The sequence below is a fragment of the Podarcis melisellensis genome (assembly GCF_964234715.1).
Source record: "Podarcis melisellensis genome assembly, chromosome: 6".
NCBI classification, from domain to species: domain Eukaryota; kingdom Metazoa; phylum Chordata; class Lepidosauria; order Squamata; family Lacertidae; genus Podarcis; species Podarcis melisellensis.
In genome coordinates this window covers 55,028,435-55,047,677 of record NC_138538.1, presented here as the reverse complement: position 1 = coordinate 55,047,677, position 19,243 = coordinate 55,028,435, and the positions used below count along the sequence as shown (strand labels likewise).

Below are 19,243 nucleotides of genomic sequence, written 5' to 3'. Positions count from 1 at the left end.
GTCTCTGTGTTATTTACATAATTGTGATTCTTTCCATGTCTCGAGACTGTATACTTATTTTTCTCTTCCTAGAATCTAAACTCATAGCTAATCTTTAAAAGGTAAAAATAATAAAATCTATTTTGTTTGTATTGCTGAATGCTGAATGCATTTGCAGCTTGGTCAAACTCATGTTCATAGCTTCAAGAACATTGTCCAACCATCTCGTCCTCTGTCGTCCCCTTCTCCTTGTGCCCTCAATCTTTTCCAACATACAACTACAATAAACTTCATTAAATTTCTGCATTTTAAAAAAATATGAATTACCCCAAGACAATGGGGCTGGAATCTGACTATTCATCCATCCAATGAAAATTCTGGAAACTGGCAAAAAAGAATTAAGTGAAGAGCAAGAAATTATAATTATTTTAACGAAGCATAAAGCTCCTTGTTACAAGCAACTGATTTCTGCACTTCAATTATTGCACAGCATGCTCCCTCATTCCAGGATAATGTCTTAGGGTACAGTTCAGCCTGATGAGTTTAGTGGCTCATCAGTGCTGCTCTTCACTTGGTTCCTGTCCCTACCAGGTGTGATAAATTTCATTTTATCTGGCAAAAGTCCCATATTCAGCTTCATTGGAAAAGAACATGCAGCCGTATAGTTCAGATCCAAATCTCCAAGGTGCTTCACATGGACATCCCCAGCTTGTACCTCTTTAATGAGGTACAAGCTTTTGTGAGAATAAAAAATTCAGGAAACAGAGTGCAAACAGCGATAAGATTCACAGGATGTGGTGTGGAGTATCAGAAGCAATTGCATAAACAGAAGTGCTGGTCTGAATGCATCCTTAGAAAGTTGTTTTGTTTTGAAGTGGAAGAAGGGAAGGGGCTACATAAAATTCATTGTTATCAGGAGCTACTCCTGAAAATCCAATAAGTCACGATTTACACACTAGAAAAAAATGTTAATTTTAAGCACTGCAAATTGAGAAAGTGCTGTGTTTGCCAAGGACAGCAGAAAGGTTGCACAGCCTGGTCTGGAAGTCAAAAGCATTTGTCTTGAGAAAGCAGCAAAAACAACTCATTTCCAAGGGGCAATGAACAATACTGCCACAATGGATGTGGCCCCTGCTTAATCCCTGCTTCCTTCCAAATCCCAGCAGCCTTTCTATGGAAGTCTGTTCATGCTTCCACCTGCCTTGCATATTAACTGTAGATTTGCTTCTTGGACTGAAGAAACCATTCCTGTTAACAGCAGCCTTGCCTGGGCAATACAAAATATTGTGCAAAGCAGCCAAGTTAAACACTGCCTGGCAGGACTGGCTTTACCACGAAGCCAATGGGATAGAGTGGCATCATTTTACCCTGTAGAAAGTATTTCCTTCCTTAATAGTTTATTTACTACTGCTGTTTGCTTGCTCCTCTCCTCCACCCACCCCCCAACTCTGCCATCAGCCAGTGCTTGTGTCACTTCAGGCAGGAGAGAACAAGCCAAATCAAACAGCCAAAGTAGCACATGAATCAGGCCACAGGCTGTTTCTCCATATTTGTGACGTGGTAACTATGAGATATGGAACCAGTAACTCATTCCACATTTGAAGCTACTTAAGTGAAGAGTGAGGGTTATGCCAACATTGTTAAAATTGGCTAAACTGTGTAGAAAGTTGCCTCACATAAACAGCTTCCTAAGTAGAATGGCACCCAGACTATTCCAGTGTTTTGATAGATGCTACCACACAGCAGAAGTATGCATGCAACAAGAAGCAGGAACAGAACCACTGCAGTTACCTTGTATGCAATATATCAGAGGGGCATTACTTCCTTGACTGTTTAGATTTAATCATCAGCTTTCACTTTTACAGAACTATATCTGAAACCTCAGATACAAATACAACTCTCTTACTAAGCATAAAATCTACCTTCCAAGTATCATAACATGCGACAAGAGTGGCCAACCTATGAACATTCAGGTGGTGTTGGGCTGTAATTCTCATCACTGCTGATCAGTGGTTGGGAGGTGAAGTCTAACAACATCTGTAGGACTACAGAGTTAGCCAACCTTGATTCAGGGACTCTAGAACAAATTGGCTTAGAAAAACCCAATAACTGTGCTTTGATGGTGTCAAAAGCTGCTGAGAGGTCAAGGAGAATTAACATCGCTACATTTCCCTCTATCTCAATATATGTCATCATTCAAGGTGATCAAAGCAGTCCCTGTGCCAAAACCGGACCTAAGCCCATTTGAAATGGATCTAGAAAGTTGATTTCTAGAAAGCCTGGATCTTTCCAAGAAAGCCTGGATTTGATCCATGATTTCACCCCCTTCTTAACAGTATGCATTTTTTAAAAAGCTGGCTTGATGATCAGACTACTTTCAGAACAGAAAAGTACATTATTTCAACATTTCTGCAAAGTTGCTCTACAACCAACAGTTTATCAGCTTCTTTGGATGATACTGGGGATGCACAAACAGAATCAATATATACAAACCGCACAAATTTAAAGAATCAATGAAATGGACAAATCCCTCCCTTACATCCCTTCAGAACAGAGTTGGCAGGAATTCCTTGCTTTTGGAGATTGCAGTCAGGGAAATAGCATATAATATCTATGTACAGTATGTCCCCACAACAGTTGATAGTTTAGAAATGTTGCCATTTGTGTTTCCTACAAATTCACTTTAATGTGAAAATTGTTTCTGTTTGAGGAGCATATATACGATCCCTAGGATTTGTACAGACTGAGCATCTCCATGCTGGTTGGTCATATGTCTCATACTCATTTAACCTTAATCAACAGATGGGCATTTCTGGCAGATTAATGCCTATCTGCATAAATAGGGAACCATGTGTGAGGGATCACATTTGGAGAGAGGCCATAGCTTAAATGATAGAGCACATACCTTGGAAGCAGAAGCTCCCAGGATCAACCTGTCATATCCAACTGAAATATTCAGGTAGAAAGATCTTTGCCTGAGACCCTAGAAAGTTGCAGTCAGAGTAGGCAGTACTGGCTCACTAGATGGATATTCTGACTTGGAATCAGGCAACATCCATGCACAATTCACTCTCAGCACCAACCTAGTCCAAATATTTCCATCCTTGTTCTTGGGACTTTTATTTTATACACTGTAGGAGTTACCATCTGATATGTGTGCCTGTGGAAAATTCTGCTGTTTCTTATTTAAACCAGATCACCCAACTTCTGTCCAAGATGGAGGTGAAAGTTACTTAAGTGTTTTGTGTGTAAGACCAAACCTCCCTAGTTCTTCCCTTTTAAAATTGGCTAGATATCTTGGTGGAGCTTTTTTGGCTGCAACACTACTATTGTTTAGCATTATGTGCACAAACTGGAATAAGCCTTAGGCTTGTATAATCTCTCATCTCTCTCTGGCCATGGCAACAAGATCTGGAGCTGACACTTCTACTATTAAAATAACCAGAGCCCCCTACTTGGAGGGACTCAGCAACAGCAACTAAGACACCATCAATTCTGTGAGAATCAATGACCAAACAAGACAAATGGTGTTGTATGGTGCTACACAAAATGGACCCCATTTACCCTAAAACATTGTATATTGAGTTCATTTTAGTTCGCTAGAAACAGAGTAAAGTAGATACAAAAAAAAACCCCACACCTTGCTTGATTAAAGCAATTACCTTGTTAATTGGTAAGGCTCCAAAGTGGACTATCCTGATGTAAAAGAGGGAAGGGTTTCTGCTCCTTTAGCAGCAGTCATGCAAGTTACTCCTGCTGAAATTCCCTTTTTTGCGCAACCAAGGTGCCCTAGTTTATCCCCTAATCCAAAGATGTAAAATGTTTCTCTCAAATTACAATAACAATTCCCCTCACGGATGAGGGAAGTAGACACTCCAATTTTACCATACAGCTTACAAAAATTGGTTTTTTGTTTTGCTTATTGCAACAGCTGAACAGCAACCAAAAAGCACTTTGTATGTTGAATAAAATGTGTTTACACTAATGTATCTGATATGGGAAGCGTGTACAGTGGTACCTCGGGTTACATATGCTTCAGGTTACATACGCTTCAGGTTACAGACTCCGCTAACCCAGAAATAGTATCTCGGGTTAAGAACTTTGCTTCAGGATGAGAACAGAAATTGTGCTCCAGCAGCATGGTGGCAGCGGGAGGCCCAATTAGCTAAAGTGGTGCTTCAGGTTAAGAACAGACCTCCAGAATGAATTAAGTTCTTAACCCGAGGTACCACTGTACTATATTCCTTTTTGTGATAACCCAAAGCTTATCCCTGCTGTGACTGTGCATTTTCAGTTTCCAGGGCACAAGTCCAAGAGTGATCTCATTCAGAGCTCAACCACTTCTAATACAAAATATATGTTTGCACTAAGGACACATGCAAGAAAGAAGTATATTCATTCAGGTGGTTGATAATACTTTAAAAAACTTCCAAAAAACTGGTCACTGGTATTTTTTAAAAAAAGCTGTGCCTGGAGACAGATAATCAGGTTGCATATCCATTGCAGTGACCAAAGGAGGAATGACTGCTGAGAGGACAGCAGAAAGAAGGAAAGCCATTGTACACCTGCACCAGCACAACCAGACACCTTCATCTTCCCCAGCTGCAACAAAACATGTCTCTACAGCCAAAACTGGTGCTGTGTAACTCTCCAATGGTTTGACTTCACCCCCAAAGGGACATTCTTCCATTGTCTGCCGAGACAGAGAGCTGCCCACTCTAAAAACACAGATTGTCTATGTTCAAGAAAATATTTTCTTAGCTGCTAGGATGGTTAATAACATGAACTGTGAAATTCCTGGTTCAAATATAAGACCAGTCTACCTTTCACTGCTGTTGTAAGGAATATCAGGTCAATGTATGGGAATTGTTTTGTGTATTTATAGGGCAAAGCAATATGCTGTATGCAAAGGGTTAATTATTTAGCTATATTAGCATATAACCAACATACTGTAAACTGGGTGGATTAGGACTTTATTCAGGTTCTAAATAAATAGAGCATTTCACTCCAAACTTTAGGTTTTGATCAAATACAAGTACTGATGACATTTCTGATGGGAGAATGGCTACCGCAGCCTCTGATCTCCCACTGGTTTGAAAGCTGACTGTTTTGAGTTCAGAAAGTAAGACTCAAGTGCAAACTAGCAAAAAACATAACAAAACCATTTCCCCCAAAATAAAAATACATTATATTGCTAAATTTGAGAAAGGTTTATTTATACAAACAACGTTCCTTTAACATCATGCATGCTAGATTTTTAGTTTGCTGTAGATTGGTTAAAGAAGGTGCTTTCTATATGAACACTCCTATATTTTGATAGTGTTTAGCACAACTGAGATCAAATTATGATCACTACTTTTCCTAACAAGTAAACCAAAATTATCATGAGAATACTTTAATTCTAGCCAGTATCTCTCTAGCTGTACCACCTGAGGAACAACATAAATGGAGCCTGACATCCTCCACAGTGCATTTAAATACACTTAACCAGATTCGGTATTTTAGTAAAGTACCATAGAAATGAAGCTATTGAAACTGAGTTTTGGAGGATGATTGTTTAAGAAAAAATAATCATCATCAAAGCTGTTGGACAAGATGCACATAAGAAAGACACTGCAGTTCTAAAATCACAACCCAAGTCTCCTGACTCCCAGTCCACTGCCTTATTGCCTGAATTACTCATTTTAGGCTGCTGTAATACTGCACTATGAAAATATCATTGCCAAAGCACTAACTGGAATTTTATCTAAAGGAAACATAAAACAACTGAAAAAGCTGATTGTTCATTCTGGTCCAGAATCTAGCTAATGCTGGGTGTTCCTGGTTAGATCCTCAGGGTATTATGTAATGTTTCCCATAGATCAGTTAGAAAAATGCAGGCATCTCAGAAATTGGCCACCAACGGAGCCCTGCAGAATAATCTTATCATTTCTCTTACAATCATGAGGGCAGAAGGGAACAAAAACTAAATAAATAAAACCAACCTCCACAATACTGCAGAATCATCCATGTGTTAGACCACAGATCAACACACACACAATACCACCATACCTATGAACCACAGACTTGTGATTTTCATTTATAACTGCAGTAATGTCAATAAATCTTGGCTGTGAGTCCTGGAAGATCTGCTCCTTTACGGGCCTGGGAAAGCAGGGTCCTGACTGACTCCACTTACAAAGGCTGAGGCTGCTGGAGAGACAATACTGACTGTCTTAGTGGAGACCAAGGTCATCAAGCCTGAGCCACTATTGGCAGTAACAGCAAAAATATATGTTGTATGTTTAAGATAATATTTTATTCTCTTGCCAACAAATGTGCAGTTTATTTGACTTCCTTTAGTAATGTTTTCTTTTGCTATATTTAATTTTTTTTTGTTAACTTTGCTGTGTTAAATGCGCATACTGTACATGGCCTTCTTTGTATTATTTTGAAACTTATAAAGAAATGTGATAAAGAAATGAAATGAAATGAATAATAAATAAAAAAGCACTCACTCTTTTTTAAAAAAACACCCACCCACCAAGGCTGCAGATATCTGCCCGAAGTGCGGGGTGCTCTGCTTCAGTGCGCCCCGCGCTCCGGGCAAGCAGGCTGCTATCCGCAGCCTAGGGAGCCCTGCGGGAACTCTTGCAGGCTCCCCAGGCTTACGGATAGCTTCCTGAAGCCTGGAGAGAGAGAGAGGGGTCGGTGTGCACTGACCCCTCTCGCTCTCCAAGCTTCAGCGAAAGCCTGCATCCGCCCCATAGGACGCACACACATTTCCCCTTCATTTTTGGAGGGGGAAAAGTGCATCCTATAGGGTGAAAAATACGGTACTTTCTGTATTATTTTTCACATATGGGGTGACTGTCAAATGTCAGTTCTGTGACTCTTGTATATACACATATATAGATTTAGAAAGTCTCAAAAGAATTCCAGTGTTATCGAGTTCATGAATCAGTGACTTGTACTAATTAAAAAATGGTGATATGGAAGTAACTTGAGCAAGTCATCTCATGCCTGCAATAAAACATGAAAGAAACTCTATGTGACATCAGCTTGGAGGCAGAAGATGTAAAGTGTTACGCCAGTTTCAAGACAAAGTATTGGACACAATTTAAACAGACCACCACAATGCAATATGAAATTGCATTATAGACAATTACCGTACTAAAAACCTCACACTCATTAATACCCAGAAGTAACACAATATACCAATATTGCTATGCTGGCTACTCAGCCTAGCACAGATGTGGTGCTGGTTCCCTACAACCATAGCTTGCATATTAAGAATCAGCCTTAGGAACATTCACAATCCATCTCTTCCCAGTGTGAAATGCTGCCCTTCCCTCCATGGTTGTTCTATGTTTGCACCAACTGATCAGAGAAACACAAGGGGAAGTTTTGCTACAAAGGTGTAACTTTTGCTCATGCTTTTCTAAACAACATAGCATCCTGCACCACAGAGTACATGGTGCTGTTTAAATTTCTTTGTGTGTGTATATATTTGGCCACACGGGAAGGAAAAACTGGATAGCTTCCTCACACATCTCAACAGCCTACACCCCAAAATACAATTCACTATGGAAATAGAAGCCAACAACCAACTTCCCTTCCTTGACGTCCTAATCTACAAAAAACCTGATGGCTCCCTAGGACACACTATCTACCGGAAAAAAACACACACCAACCGCTACTTACATGCACAATCACACCACCACCCTGCACAAATAAACTCCGTAGCCAAGACTCTCATCTCCAGAACCAAACGCCTGGCTGACAAAGACCACTTGACAACTGAGTTACAGAATCTCTCAAATGTGTTAATTGCCAATGGATACCAGCAAAACAGGGTTACGAAGCTAATCCAAAAAGAAACACCCCCCAAAAACCAAGACACAGAAGAAAACAATGGCATGGCCCTCCTTCCTTATATCAAGGGCACTACAGATAAAATTAGCAAAATCCTCCATAAACACAATATCAAAACAGCCTTTTGCACCAGCCAAAAAATAGCCAATATCCTCAGAAACCCCAAGGATAAAATCCAGTTGGAAAACCAAGGGGTCTATGAAATACCCTGCAAAGTCTGCCCAGCCACGTACATTGGACAAACAAACAGACGAATAAATGCACGTATCGCAGAACACAAGAATGCCGTCAAAAAAGAAGAAAAAACTTCCTCTCTTTTCCAACACATGAAAGAAACAGGACACGAAATTAATTTTGCAGATTCCAAATTGCTCTTTAACATGGAACATCACCACAAGAGAATAATCATGGAAGCCATCGAGATAGAGAAACACCCTCACAACATGAACAAGCGTGACGACACATCCCGCTTGCCAGACATCTGGAAATTAGCCCTCCCCACAAAAACTGACACCAGATCCAGAGGCACACAGAACGCCATCACCAATCAACCACACCAGACCCAAACCCAGACCCTCTCCACAGATAAATTACAGACACCATCCAGTAGCCAAACCATGGTGGCACCTCCGGATGCTGCACCCCCCTGCAATCCCTACACAGATCTGGCTGACACAGGCCACAAAACCACAGCTCGCCCCTATACACGAAGCCAAGCCAGAGCACAACTAAGTGCAGTACAGCCATCTTCTCAGAAAAACTCTTCACAAAGTTCAAGAGGTCAAGACACAAAGACTTTAGCAACTAATCCACACCTAATGACCCACCTAAGTGGTACTCAGGATATCACTCAAGAAATCACTCAAGATATCCCTCAAGTAATTAAGGAACAAAAGAAGAAAAGGCACACTAGCCTGGGAACTTCCTCTCTGCCCAGAACATTGGAGGCTATACACCACACCCCCTCAACAGTATTTATAGGAACTCAAACACTGAGATCCTGCTCTGTTCCAGTAACAAGAAGCCGAAAGCACCAGCCTGAAGATGACGAGTGAGACCTCGTCGAAACGTCGCCTAGACACCCCAACTTTTACACGGGAAGACACCCGAGGACACCAAAACCTGCATTCCTGTACCCGTGAAAATCTACGAAAGCATATATATATATATATATATATATATATATATATATATATATATATATATATAGGGGCTTGTTGGCTTGGGACTACTTGTTAAGTCTAGTCAATGTCCTTGTGTGTACAAAAAGAGCTCTATATCTTGGCAATGAGAGCTATATAGTATATTTCAAACAATGCTGTTATGTTTTGGCTGCTAGAGAACGAGTATAATGGGGCTATTAAACCCCAAACCAAAAACCAGTTCATCTTATACAAATTTATGTGTTAATTATAAGATTTTTACCCTGCCCTTTCTTCCTTAGGAGCACAGGGCAACTTACACTAATAAACAGCAAAACAACTAATCATACCATAGGGTGCTCAACACTGGCTCTATTGTCAGTTGCAGCTCCCCCATTTGGCAGGCACTGCGTATTACTTCAAAATTCAGTAAGCCAGCCCTGTTCATTTATCTGAGTGAGACCCTGTACTTCTTCCCCAAAATCGTTCCCTGATGGCACAACTGTGTGAATTGTGGTTCCACTTATTCCATAGTTAGTCCTAGTAGTTCCAACATGACTCTGGAAGATGTAGTTTGGTGACTACAGGCTTAGTCAACTATCTTGTTGCAGGCATTTTGGCGCAGTATCAAGCCTGCAATTTGGCAGCTTGTCATTTTAGATATCTTAGCTTAAATAGAGGAGTGACTGAGAATAGCTGTTCTGTATTAAACTACAAGGAGAATGTAGTTAGCCAGAATACAGTTGTGCTACCAAAGTTGGAGTTCAGCCAATACATCTTGTTGAAACATGAGATTTTTGAAGTTCAGTCAAACAACAGTATCACTTCTGCTGTAAATTCATTGTCCCAATATAAGAGATTACGATAGAATAGCTGAGTAGATTACAGTTTCTTACAGCAATTCAGCATCAAAGTGGATTAATAAACTCTACCTGGAACAGCCATACAAACTAAAATCATTAATAACCTTTGTTTTCCCCTCATTTTACCACAGATATGTTGGGACACCAGAGCTTTAAAGCAGGCTATCACCCTATTAAAGAAAATGAATACTGGAACTCTTTTCAAATTGAAGGGCAGCATATAAATTCATAAAATCAATTAAACATGTTAGAGGATGCTAATTTCTCTTAAAAAAACAACTACTACTCTAAACTGTACAGTTTTCTTAGTCCTTGAGCTATGCTGATACTATGATAAACAGGGATGAGCATGAAACTGAGCAAGTTTTTTGAAGCACTCGAGCACCTCTGAATGTAAGTGATGACACAGACAATGAAATCTGAAGAGCCCACAAACCAAATTAGGTTTGTAAGACATTTGGTTTAGCTCATTTTTAAAATAATACTGGAATGGCAATCATATGACATAGTTTTTATGCTCCAAGAGTCCTCAGGGACTGAATGCAGATACAGGCAGTGTGCAAACCTGGCACATGGCATGTCTCTGCATGCATGGAGGTCACTGCATTCTGTCTTCCATGCACAAATACAGCTGGAGTGTGCTCTCCATAGCTAGAGACTCGGAATTAAGCATTTTCTGCTGTATTTTCCCTAGAATAGAATTACATTTTTGATCAATATAAATCATTTGCTGTGAAAGCAGACACAAGTTCTATAAGTGATAAAGCAAAACTGAGCATCGTAAAAGCACAATGTGACTTAAGCATTTTGAAAACACAGCAAAGCTCCCACTCCCCCACCCAAGGCCAACCCTTTCCAGCACTCCACTATTTACCAAAGTCTGTTGCTGTGGAAACAAATCTACTGTAATAAATGACAGTTTTGAGAAGAGAAGGAAACACAGCCGAGTCCCATGACAGAAATGAATGACGTTATTGTAACCATCGATGTCTCGTGAGTTTATCACCCGCTTACATACATCAAAACAGATGCAAATACCCTCTAAATAATCTTTCACCAACATATGAAGACCTGATGACACACTTACTGTAAACTGCCCAAAGATGCTTAATTATTGGTGAGTATATAAATAGGGATGTGGGTGGCATTGTGGGTTAAACCACAGAGCCTAGGACTTGCCGACCAGAAGGTCAGCGGTTCAAATCCCCATGATGGGGTGAGCTCCCATTGCTCGGTCCCTGCTCCTGCCAACCTAGCAGTTTGAAAGCATGTCAAAGTGCAAGTAGGTAAATAGGTACCGCTCCAGTGGGAAGGTAAACGGCATTTCCGTGCGCTGCTCTGGTTCACCAGAAGCGGCTTAGTCATGCTGGCCACATGACCCGGAAGCTGTACGCCGGCTCCCTCGGCCAATAAAGCGAGATGAGCGCCGCAACCCCAGAGTCGGTCACGACTGGACCTAATGGTCAGGGGTCCCTTTACCTTTATACAAATATTATAAATAAATACAATTTCAAATATTAGTATTTTTACCTTTCAGGATCATACTCCAAAAGTAATGTCCTTTTCCAGCACATGGTTACTGGAAAGCTTGTATTTACTGCCAATGTCATACCATGCAGTGAAAGTGTGAGAACAGTCAAAAGTGCTGACTTGCAGCTAAGGGAGGAGTGGAACCCCGAAGGAACTGAAAATCCCTCTTCCTATGAAGAAGCCAGAAAGAGCTTGCCCAGTTCTTCTATCTCATACAGAGAGTGAACAAAGACAACCATTAGGCAAGTGATAATCTACCGAGGTGTGCATGTAACCACTTTATAAGCTGGTCATAGAATCATAAATTGAAAGGAACCCTGTGGATTATCTAGTCTAACTCCCAGCAATGCAGGAATATGCAGCTATCCCTTACGGGGATCGAATCTGAAACCTTGGCACTATCAGCACCACGCTCTAACCAACTTAGCTGTCCAACTGTTGTATTGTCATTTGTATTGTCCTGCGGAGTAGTGAGGAATCTTGTCGCGCCTCTGAACCCCATCAGAAATCTAGGAAAGCAGAGGAATGGCAAGATTCTCTTCACCAGCTGGCAGGATGATAAAAGAGAATACAGACAAAAAACCAGCTTGTTAAATGGTTATTCACTCATATTCACTCACATCCAGTGCTGTTCAGGACACAAGAAATAATGGAACTTTCTCCTGGTAACCTCTTGAATAGGATTACTACAGGGGTTGGGAGCTGTTGACCCTCCAGATATTGCTGAACTACAATTCCCATCAGCCCCAGCCACTGTGGCCAATGGCCAGGGATGATGTTAATTGTAGTCCAGCGACATCCAGATAGCTAGAGCCCTAAAATTTTGAAGTAAAAAGTGATATAAATATTTAGAATAAATAAACTACTGCTGAAGAACTGCTATTGATCTTCAGTGTAAATAGAGCATGAGCAAAGAACATATAATTAACAAGAGAACAATACTGAATCAGGATTTTGAAAGTCTGCCTTGAAAAAATAATGGGAGGGGCTTTTCCCCCTAAAAAGCAGCAGCAGCTTACTTTAACATAACTGACTGGCTTGATTTGTCCCATTAACCTACTTTGTAGCATCTAAGTGAGATGCCCCAACATTGCACAAATACACTAAAAAAAGTAAATCCTATATAAAGGGTTAGGGTTAATAACTAAAGGGTTAGTGGCTAATAAGGTCCCACTATTTCATCTTTATTTTTAAATTTTTCCTACTGAAATCTACCATACTGTCTCACACATACACATCTGGCATTTAACAGATATATTTTATGACTACAATTCTCTGAACATTATGAATGGGTAAGGGCAGTTTTACATAAGGCTCTCTAACCTCCCTCTAAGAACAGGTCTGAACCCTTAGGGATGCTCTTTTCAGTTGGCAAGAGAGGGAGAACTTTATGTATATAAATGCTGGGTCCAATCAAGTTCACTGGAATGTGACTTTTTCCATTACTAAGCCATGAAGTTATTGAGCTGGAACAGCTGCAGAAATTGAACTTTTATGACATCAGAAAGCTTCAAACCTCAGAAAGTTGAGCGCTAAAAGTGGAGCTGGAAACAACAAAAGCTTGAATAAACTGCCAAATATAAAATAAACTAGTTTCTAAATGACAGTTGTTCTTCTACTCAGAGTTCATAAATTTAGTATGATCAAAAGGAATTTCATGAAACAATCACCCTGAATGGGCCTTACTGAGACAAATGGCATTTGTCTGAAATGTTACCCTACCTCACCTACTAACAACAACTACTCAGATGCAAGTCCACTGAGTACAATGGGGTTTATAACCAAAGGATTACAGTGGTACCTCTGGTTACATACTTAATTCATTCTGGAGGTCCGTTCTTAACCTGAAACTGTTCTTAACATGAAGCACCACTTTAGCTAATGGGGCCTCCCGCTGCTGCTGCGCCGCTGTCACGCGATTTCTGTTCTCATCCTGAAGCAAAATTCTTAACCCGAGGTACTATTTCTGGGTTAGCAGAGTCTGTAACCTGAAGCGTATGTAACCCGAGGTACCACTGTATAGCCAAAGTGATGTACACCATTCAAAGGGAGGGGGGTGCTGTAGTGCAGAAAGGGTTAAAGCGAAGGCCCAGCTGTTACAGCATCCACAGCACCACTTGATAAAATTGTATCATGTTACTTGGTTAGAACAATGGGCTTCCAAGAACAAACAGTATTGTTCCTAGAATGTCTATTACAATAAGAAGTGATAGTTGCACAAGTGTGAAGAGCGACTTACTGGATGGTGCCTGTGACCTCATTGGTGAGGAAAGACAAACTGCATTATTTCTCTGTTACGGCAGCACCATATTGCCACATTAGGAGAATGCAGTTTTACTATATCGCTCAAAGGAATTACCTCATGTAAGTCTTTCAAATAAATAGCAAACACCTGCAAGGATACCCCATTCTGGTAACTTTTCCTCTTTGTAGATTTTTCTATTTAGTCCTTACAATGTATTTCACCTCATGTCTTTTGTATAACAGTTGTTAGAGGATGAAAAATGTGAGCGTTCCTCTGCTGTCCCACTCACCCCTACTTCCAACCCAGGAACAGGACATTGTGCTGAGTAAAAGTTAGTGCTAATACAACCCTTTGTGTATGTATAAAAATACAAAGGAAATGATATAAGTATTAGGGGAGACCCGTGCTAACAAATTAAGTTTGCAAGTCCAACCTGAATATGGATATGGCACCTCCAAAAGAATCAGTGTTGGCATTCTATGTTTTGGGAGAATGTGCTTTTGCTGTTAGTCAGCCTTGTACTGGTGGTTACAGCCTAGTTATGACACAGTGAATAACACAAAGGTTTTATAACAAGAACAGGAAAGAAATTATAGACTCACAAAAAAATATTTAAAATCGTGATCTGATCTCTCTAGAACTTGCATAAATCAATACAGCCTTTAGATTTTTTTGCAGCTGGAAATGCCGTAACAAACATCACCATGGGTGCAATCATATGCCCACTTACCTGGCAGTAAACCCCTTTAACTTGATAGTTTTCCTTCTGAATGAACATGTATAGTATTGCTCTGGATATATGACTTTCTATAGGAATGCAATGCTTTTCTAGGAGTTGATGGCAGTTTTTTAGGCTGCAGTCTTATGCTCATGGACACTGAGTTAGCTTAATGTACTTCTGAATGAAACATGCACAGGACTGAGCTACATTATCCACTTCATAATGAAATATGCACTGGTGACTCTGGTTTTCAGTTATTATAGCCTATTTAATTAAAAGCTCCTTATGTTTAAAAGCCAGTGTTAAAGTATCAGATGAACCAGATCCAGCAGAACAATTATGTCAAATGCAATCTCAAAGTCTATTTTGATAAAGCAACACTATTTCAGGTATTCACCATATAGTTGGATTAAAACACACACACACACACTCACTCAATTAAATGGAAAGTATTTAAATATTCAAGTTGAAACTAGCAATATGAATTCAACTTTCATATATTTGCCAAAATTAAAGTGTCTCCAACAGCAACTGAACACATTTTTCCATAGTGCTAATAGTTTTCAAGCTTAGCTCTAACAATGGATTCACCATTTGTGCCACAACAAAGAACTATTTCAAGCAGCACAGCAAAGCACACTAGCAATAGTTGTGGCTTCCAGGCACAGGTGTACCTGGCACACCACAAAAAGTGTGATGAGCCCTAACTCTGGCCAACAGGGCCAGAACAGGGCAGCAAGAAACTAGCCAGACAGGTTCCTGAATGCCAACAGGCTGACAAACTCCTAAATAAGTGTGCACATAATTGCAACTGTGCAGAGCCTATCCTATTCATGTTTATTGAGATAACCTACTGAGTTCAATGGAATATACAGTACACGCAAGTAACTGTGCATAGGAAAAGCAGCCTTACATAGCAATACTCAGAAAGAAAAAGTCTCACTGTTTTCAGTGCCATCTATTACCCAAAAGTGTGCAAAGTTACGCACAAGATTCAGATATTGGTGATCCTTCTATAACATCCCTCCATTCTCTTCGTTTGAATCATTCAAACAATCCATCAGAGCCAACCTATAATTATCATCTAAAGCACCTGCAGGTGACCGATATAAATTAAATACTTCCTGTAATTTTGTTAACTATGAATTATTTGAATATTTTGAATGACTTTACATCCTGATATTAAATACATGGAAGTAAGTCCTTGCAACATGATAGTTGTGAATGTGATCCTGATTAATGCACATGCCAGATACATGCATGCACCCAAGGTAAAAATGAAAAACGCCAAATGAACAGTCTCATACATGCAGATATAACTTCACTGGATGCCTGCTAGTGTTTTTAGGAGCAGCCTTTTATCAAACCTCATTCCAAAATACCAAGGCGGCAATCATATGCATGCATACTTCAGTTGGAAATGTATCTCACTGAACTCAATGGGAGTTCAAATGGCCTGGTCTACATGTCACATTAAAACCATAGTTAAAAACAAAATATGGTTTCATGTGATTGTGCAGTATGCTTTAAAAATTCTTGCTCCACTCCAATGTTTGAAACACAGATATATAAAGTAGAGGCCAAATGGCCCCTTTAATCAAGGTTACAGTCACCAAAATGGAATGTCTAGTTGCCATTTTGGGGCAAGATGGCTCTAAAGTATTGTTTTTCAAATGATGAACCGACTGTGGTTGATTATCAGTTAAACATCTGGCTAGTGCAGATGACAACCTTGAACTAGGATAAGAACTTTGAGAACTTAAAGAAGAAAAGTCACTTGACCCACATATATAGTGGCCTATTCCTGTCCCTTTTTCTTAATGGTCGCTTGGACCACTCTTAACATAAGAATATTCTTCATAACTGAGCAGGGAAGTGGGGTGGGGTAAGTGAAGACAAGCTACAACAGTTAACTATAGTGTTGTTCACTGCTCCTGTCCAAACATGAGGAGTTAAAGTTTTGCAGGACCTCCTCCATCAGCTTGAACAGCTCCAAGTCTTGGCTTTCCCAAGTGAAGGCAAGCTGCGCAAGCAGGAGTGAGAGCAGCAGGGACCGGTGCAGCCCCGCCACAGGGATCAGGCAATGGGGCAAGCGGGCAGGTGAGAAGCTGGCCTCCAAGCTGGGCTCAGCACAGCTGTTTGTAGCAGGACCCCAGCCCTGCCTCACATAGATGGAAAAATGTGGAGTGGTACATAATGCTCTACAAAAGATGCAGTCTTCTGCTGCTACGCAACTGCGCAAATCAGCTGGCTTGCAGAAGAAGAGACTGCCCTTTCGCTGAAGCACTATTGTGACTTGCGCCATAGCATAGCAGCAAAAACCCCCACTGCTGTGCACCAGCCTGCCAGATGGTGGAGATATCGGGCGCCATCCTGGTGCCCAGGCATCAGTGGCCGAAAGCCAAGCGCAACAAATTCCGGGGGAATTTTGAACATGGCTCCACTCCTGCTGTATCACCAGGAAACAAGTGACTCTCTAGCTTGCTGTGATGCCTGAACATGGGTTTGTGGTTTGTTTTCCCCAAACACATAATTGAGAAGTAAAGTAAGCCAAGATTCACATGTCACAACAAGCCAGACTGTCTTGTTTTTCAGTGGGTCAGCAGCGGACAAGCAAAGGAAGAACTTTTGAGCCGTGTGCACCTTGCTTTTTTACATTAAACCACTGTTTGTTTTTAACTATGATTTAATGTGCTAAACTTACCAGGCTTATGTTTGAGATAAGGGTGCAAGTCACATTTCAAGATTCAGTGCTTGCTAAGAAAACATCTCATATCCTGTAAAAATAAAGTGATGGGGGGAGGGAAGAATCAAGACTTCCTTTATCTTAAATAAAATATGGAAATATAATTGCTTGAAATCCAAGCCTTATAGCTTCATAAAATACTTCATTCTGTTTACAGCTGTTCTAATACCAAGGAATAAATCTAGATTAATACACTGTTATATGTAAATCAATGAGACAAAAATAATTTATTGTTTCTCCAAAACAAAAATAAGTGTGTTTTCTGGTTATAAAGTGAACGCAAATACAGATTAAAATTTCTTCATGTATTTTGACATCAGCAAAAATATTAATGAAAAACAATAAATAGCTAATAATCCCAATTCTAAAACTTGCAAATTCATACCAGAGAGGACACAAGGGAGAGAGAATAAGAGAAACACCCAGGAGGAAAATGTCATTGCCCTGGCCTGCTGTCAATCACACTTGGGAGAAATAGGATCTATTGCCATAAGAAAGTTCAAAATTAATGATTGGAGTTACTGCTTTTGCATATAATGAAAGGAAGAATAAAGAAACTGAGACAAAGATACTGTGTGTGTGTATACAGTCTTCGCCTTAACAAGGTAATGAGACAAGAACAACACCAGACAGTGATGTCACCGCATGAAGAAACAAAGGAAGCTGCACAAGCTGAAAAACTAGAACCCCTGTTCTGTGGCCTAAATGAAGAGACTATATCTGAAATCGTCATTTTAAAATGTCATAATTAAATTATCAGGTCCAGAAAAACAGTGTCATCAATTAGGTGTGAAACATGCTTACACAGAGGTAATCCCCACTGAAATTTGGAGCTTGCTTCCAAGTAGAAATGGTTACAATCTGTTTTATTCAACCCAAGATGCAGTTCTGTTTTATTTTTGTTGCCATTATTTATATTTTGCCCAGTACAGTGTTCCAAGCTCACTTCTGAAAGCTGTTTTCTATATATCTGCCTTTTAAAAAGGGAGCTCGGCATATTAAAAGACAAACACAGCAGCATTTTAACGCTGAAAATCAGACAAGAGAGGCACAGAAGAAGAAACAAAGAAAGTCTCCCCCATCAGGCTGAAAGCAAGAGGTTCAGCTTCGAGAGAGGTCTGGCCAGTTGTCAAATTCCAAACCTCAGGAGTAGAATAAGCACTGGGGGTGGTTAAGGTGGGGACAGAAGGGAGGCCCCCAATTTCTGACATTCAACTCACGAGGTATACGTATTTTGGTTAATATCGATTCCTAGCCGCTGCATAAATGACACAAGTATGAGGGATTTTCATTTAAAAAACAAAACAACACCCCCAACAAAACTGTGTACATCCACACAAACATCAATAAATGAAGCCTCTCCCCACCAGGTTGTCCTGTGTTTTTGTTTTTTTGTAGCCTTCCCGTCCAACTTTTAAATTCCTCTCCTTCCCTGCCCCGCAACCCCAGCCCCGGGTTTGCCCGTCTGACACGCACAGCCGTTCTCACGGCGACCCCGACCTCATCTCAATTTGTTGTGTTTCCCCCCTGCCCTTCTCCTCACCCCCCAACACACGGTACCTGATATGGCGGCGGCGGCTCCTGATCCGGCTCAGTCCCATCCCCATAGCTGGCCCTGTCCGACTGGGACTCGTGCAGCAGGGAGATGTCATCCGAGGTGGGGGATTTCAGGCAATTCCCCATCTTCCCCAAAGGGAAGTGGGGGGTCTCCTCCTCCTCCTTCTCCTCAGAGACACAATGGCAGCAGCGGGCGACGGCTTTCCTCCGGCCTCTCCTCAGCAGCAGCAGCAGCCCAGCTCAGGAAGCTCATGCCAGCCTGCCAGCCTGCATAAGCAGCTTAGCCCCGAGTCGGCTCGCCCCAGGGACCCGCTGCCTGCCTGCCTGCCCGCCCGCCTCCCCCTCTTCCTCGCCGCACTCCGGCGGAGAAATGGCAGCGGGCTTGGGAAGGAAGAGCGGTCTTAGCCCTCGGCCGCCATCAGGGCCTCGGCAAGGGGCTTGCTTAGCTCTCCGGCGGGGGAACGGGCAGGGGAAGCGGCGTCGGCGTCCAGGTATATACACAGAGCGCGTCTCCTCCCTCAGCCCCAAGCGCGCTTCTTCTTCCTGGTCACCAGCCTTCTGCGCACTGAGCTTTTGTCAGGCAGGCCTCTCTCGCTCCGGAGCTCC

At 41.2% G+C, this 19,243-nt stretch overlaps 1 protein-coding gene across 1 annotated transcript in view; it reads right to left on the bottom strand.

Annotated features, from left to right (window-relative positions):
• RNF11 (ring finger protein 11) overlaps positions 1–19,243 on the bottom strand; it is a 28,918-nt gene extending 9,675 nt beyond the window's left edge. Inside the window, exon 1 of the mRNA XM_081914043.1 lies at positions 18,641–19,243. Within this exon, the coding sequence (XP_081770169.1) occupies positions 18,641–18,763 (123 nt within the window). The 5' untranslated portion in view covers positions 18,764–19,243. The remainder of the gene's footprint in view (positions 1–18,640) is intronic.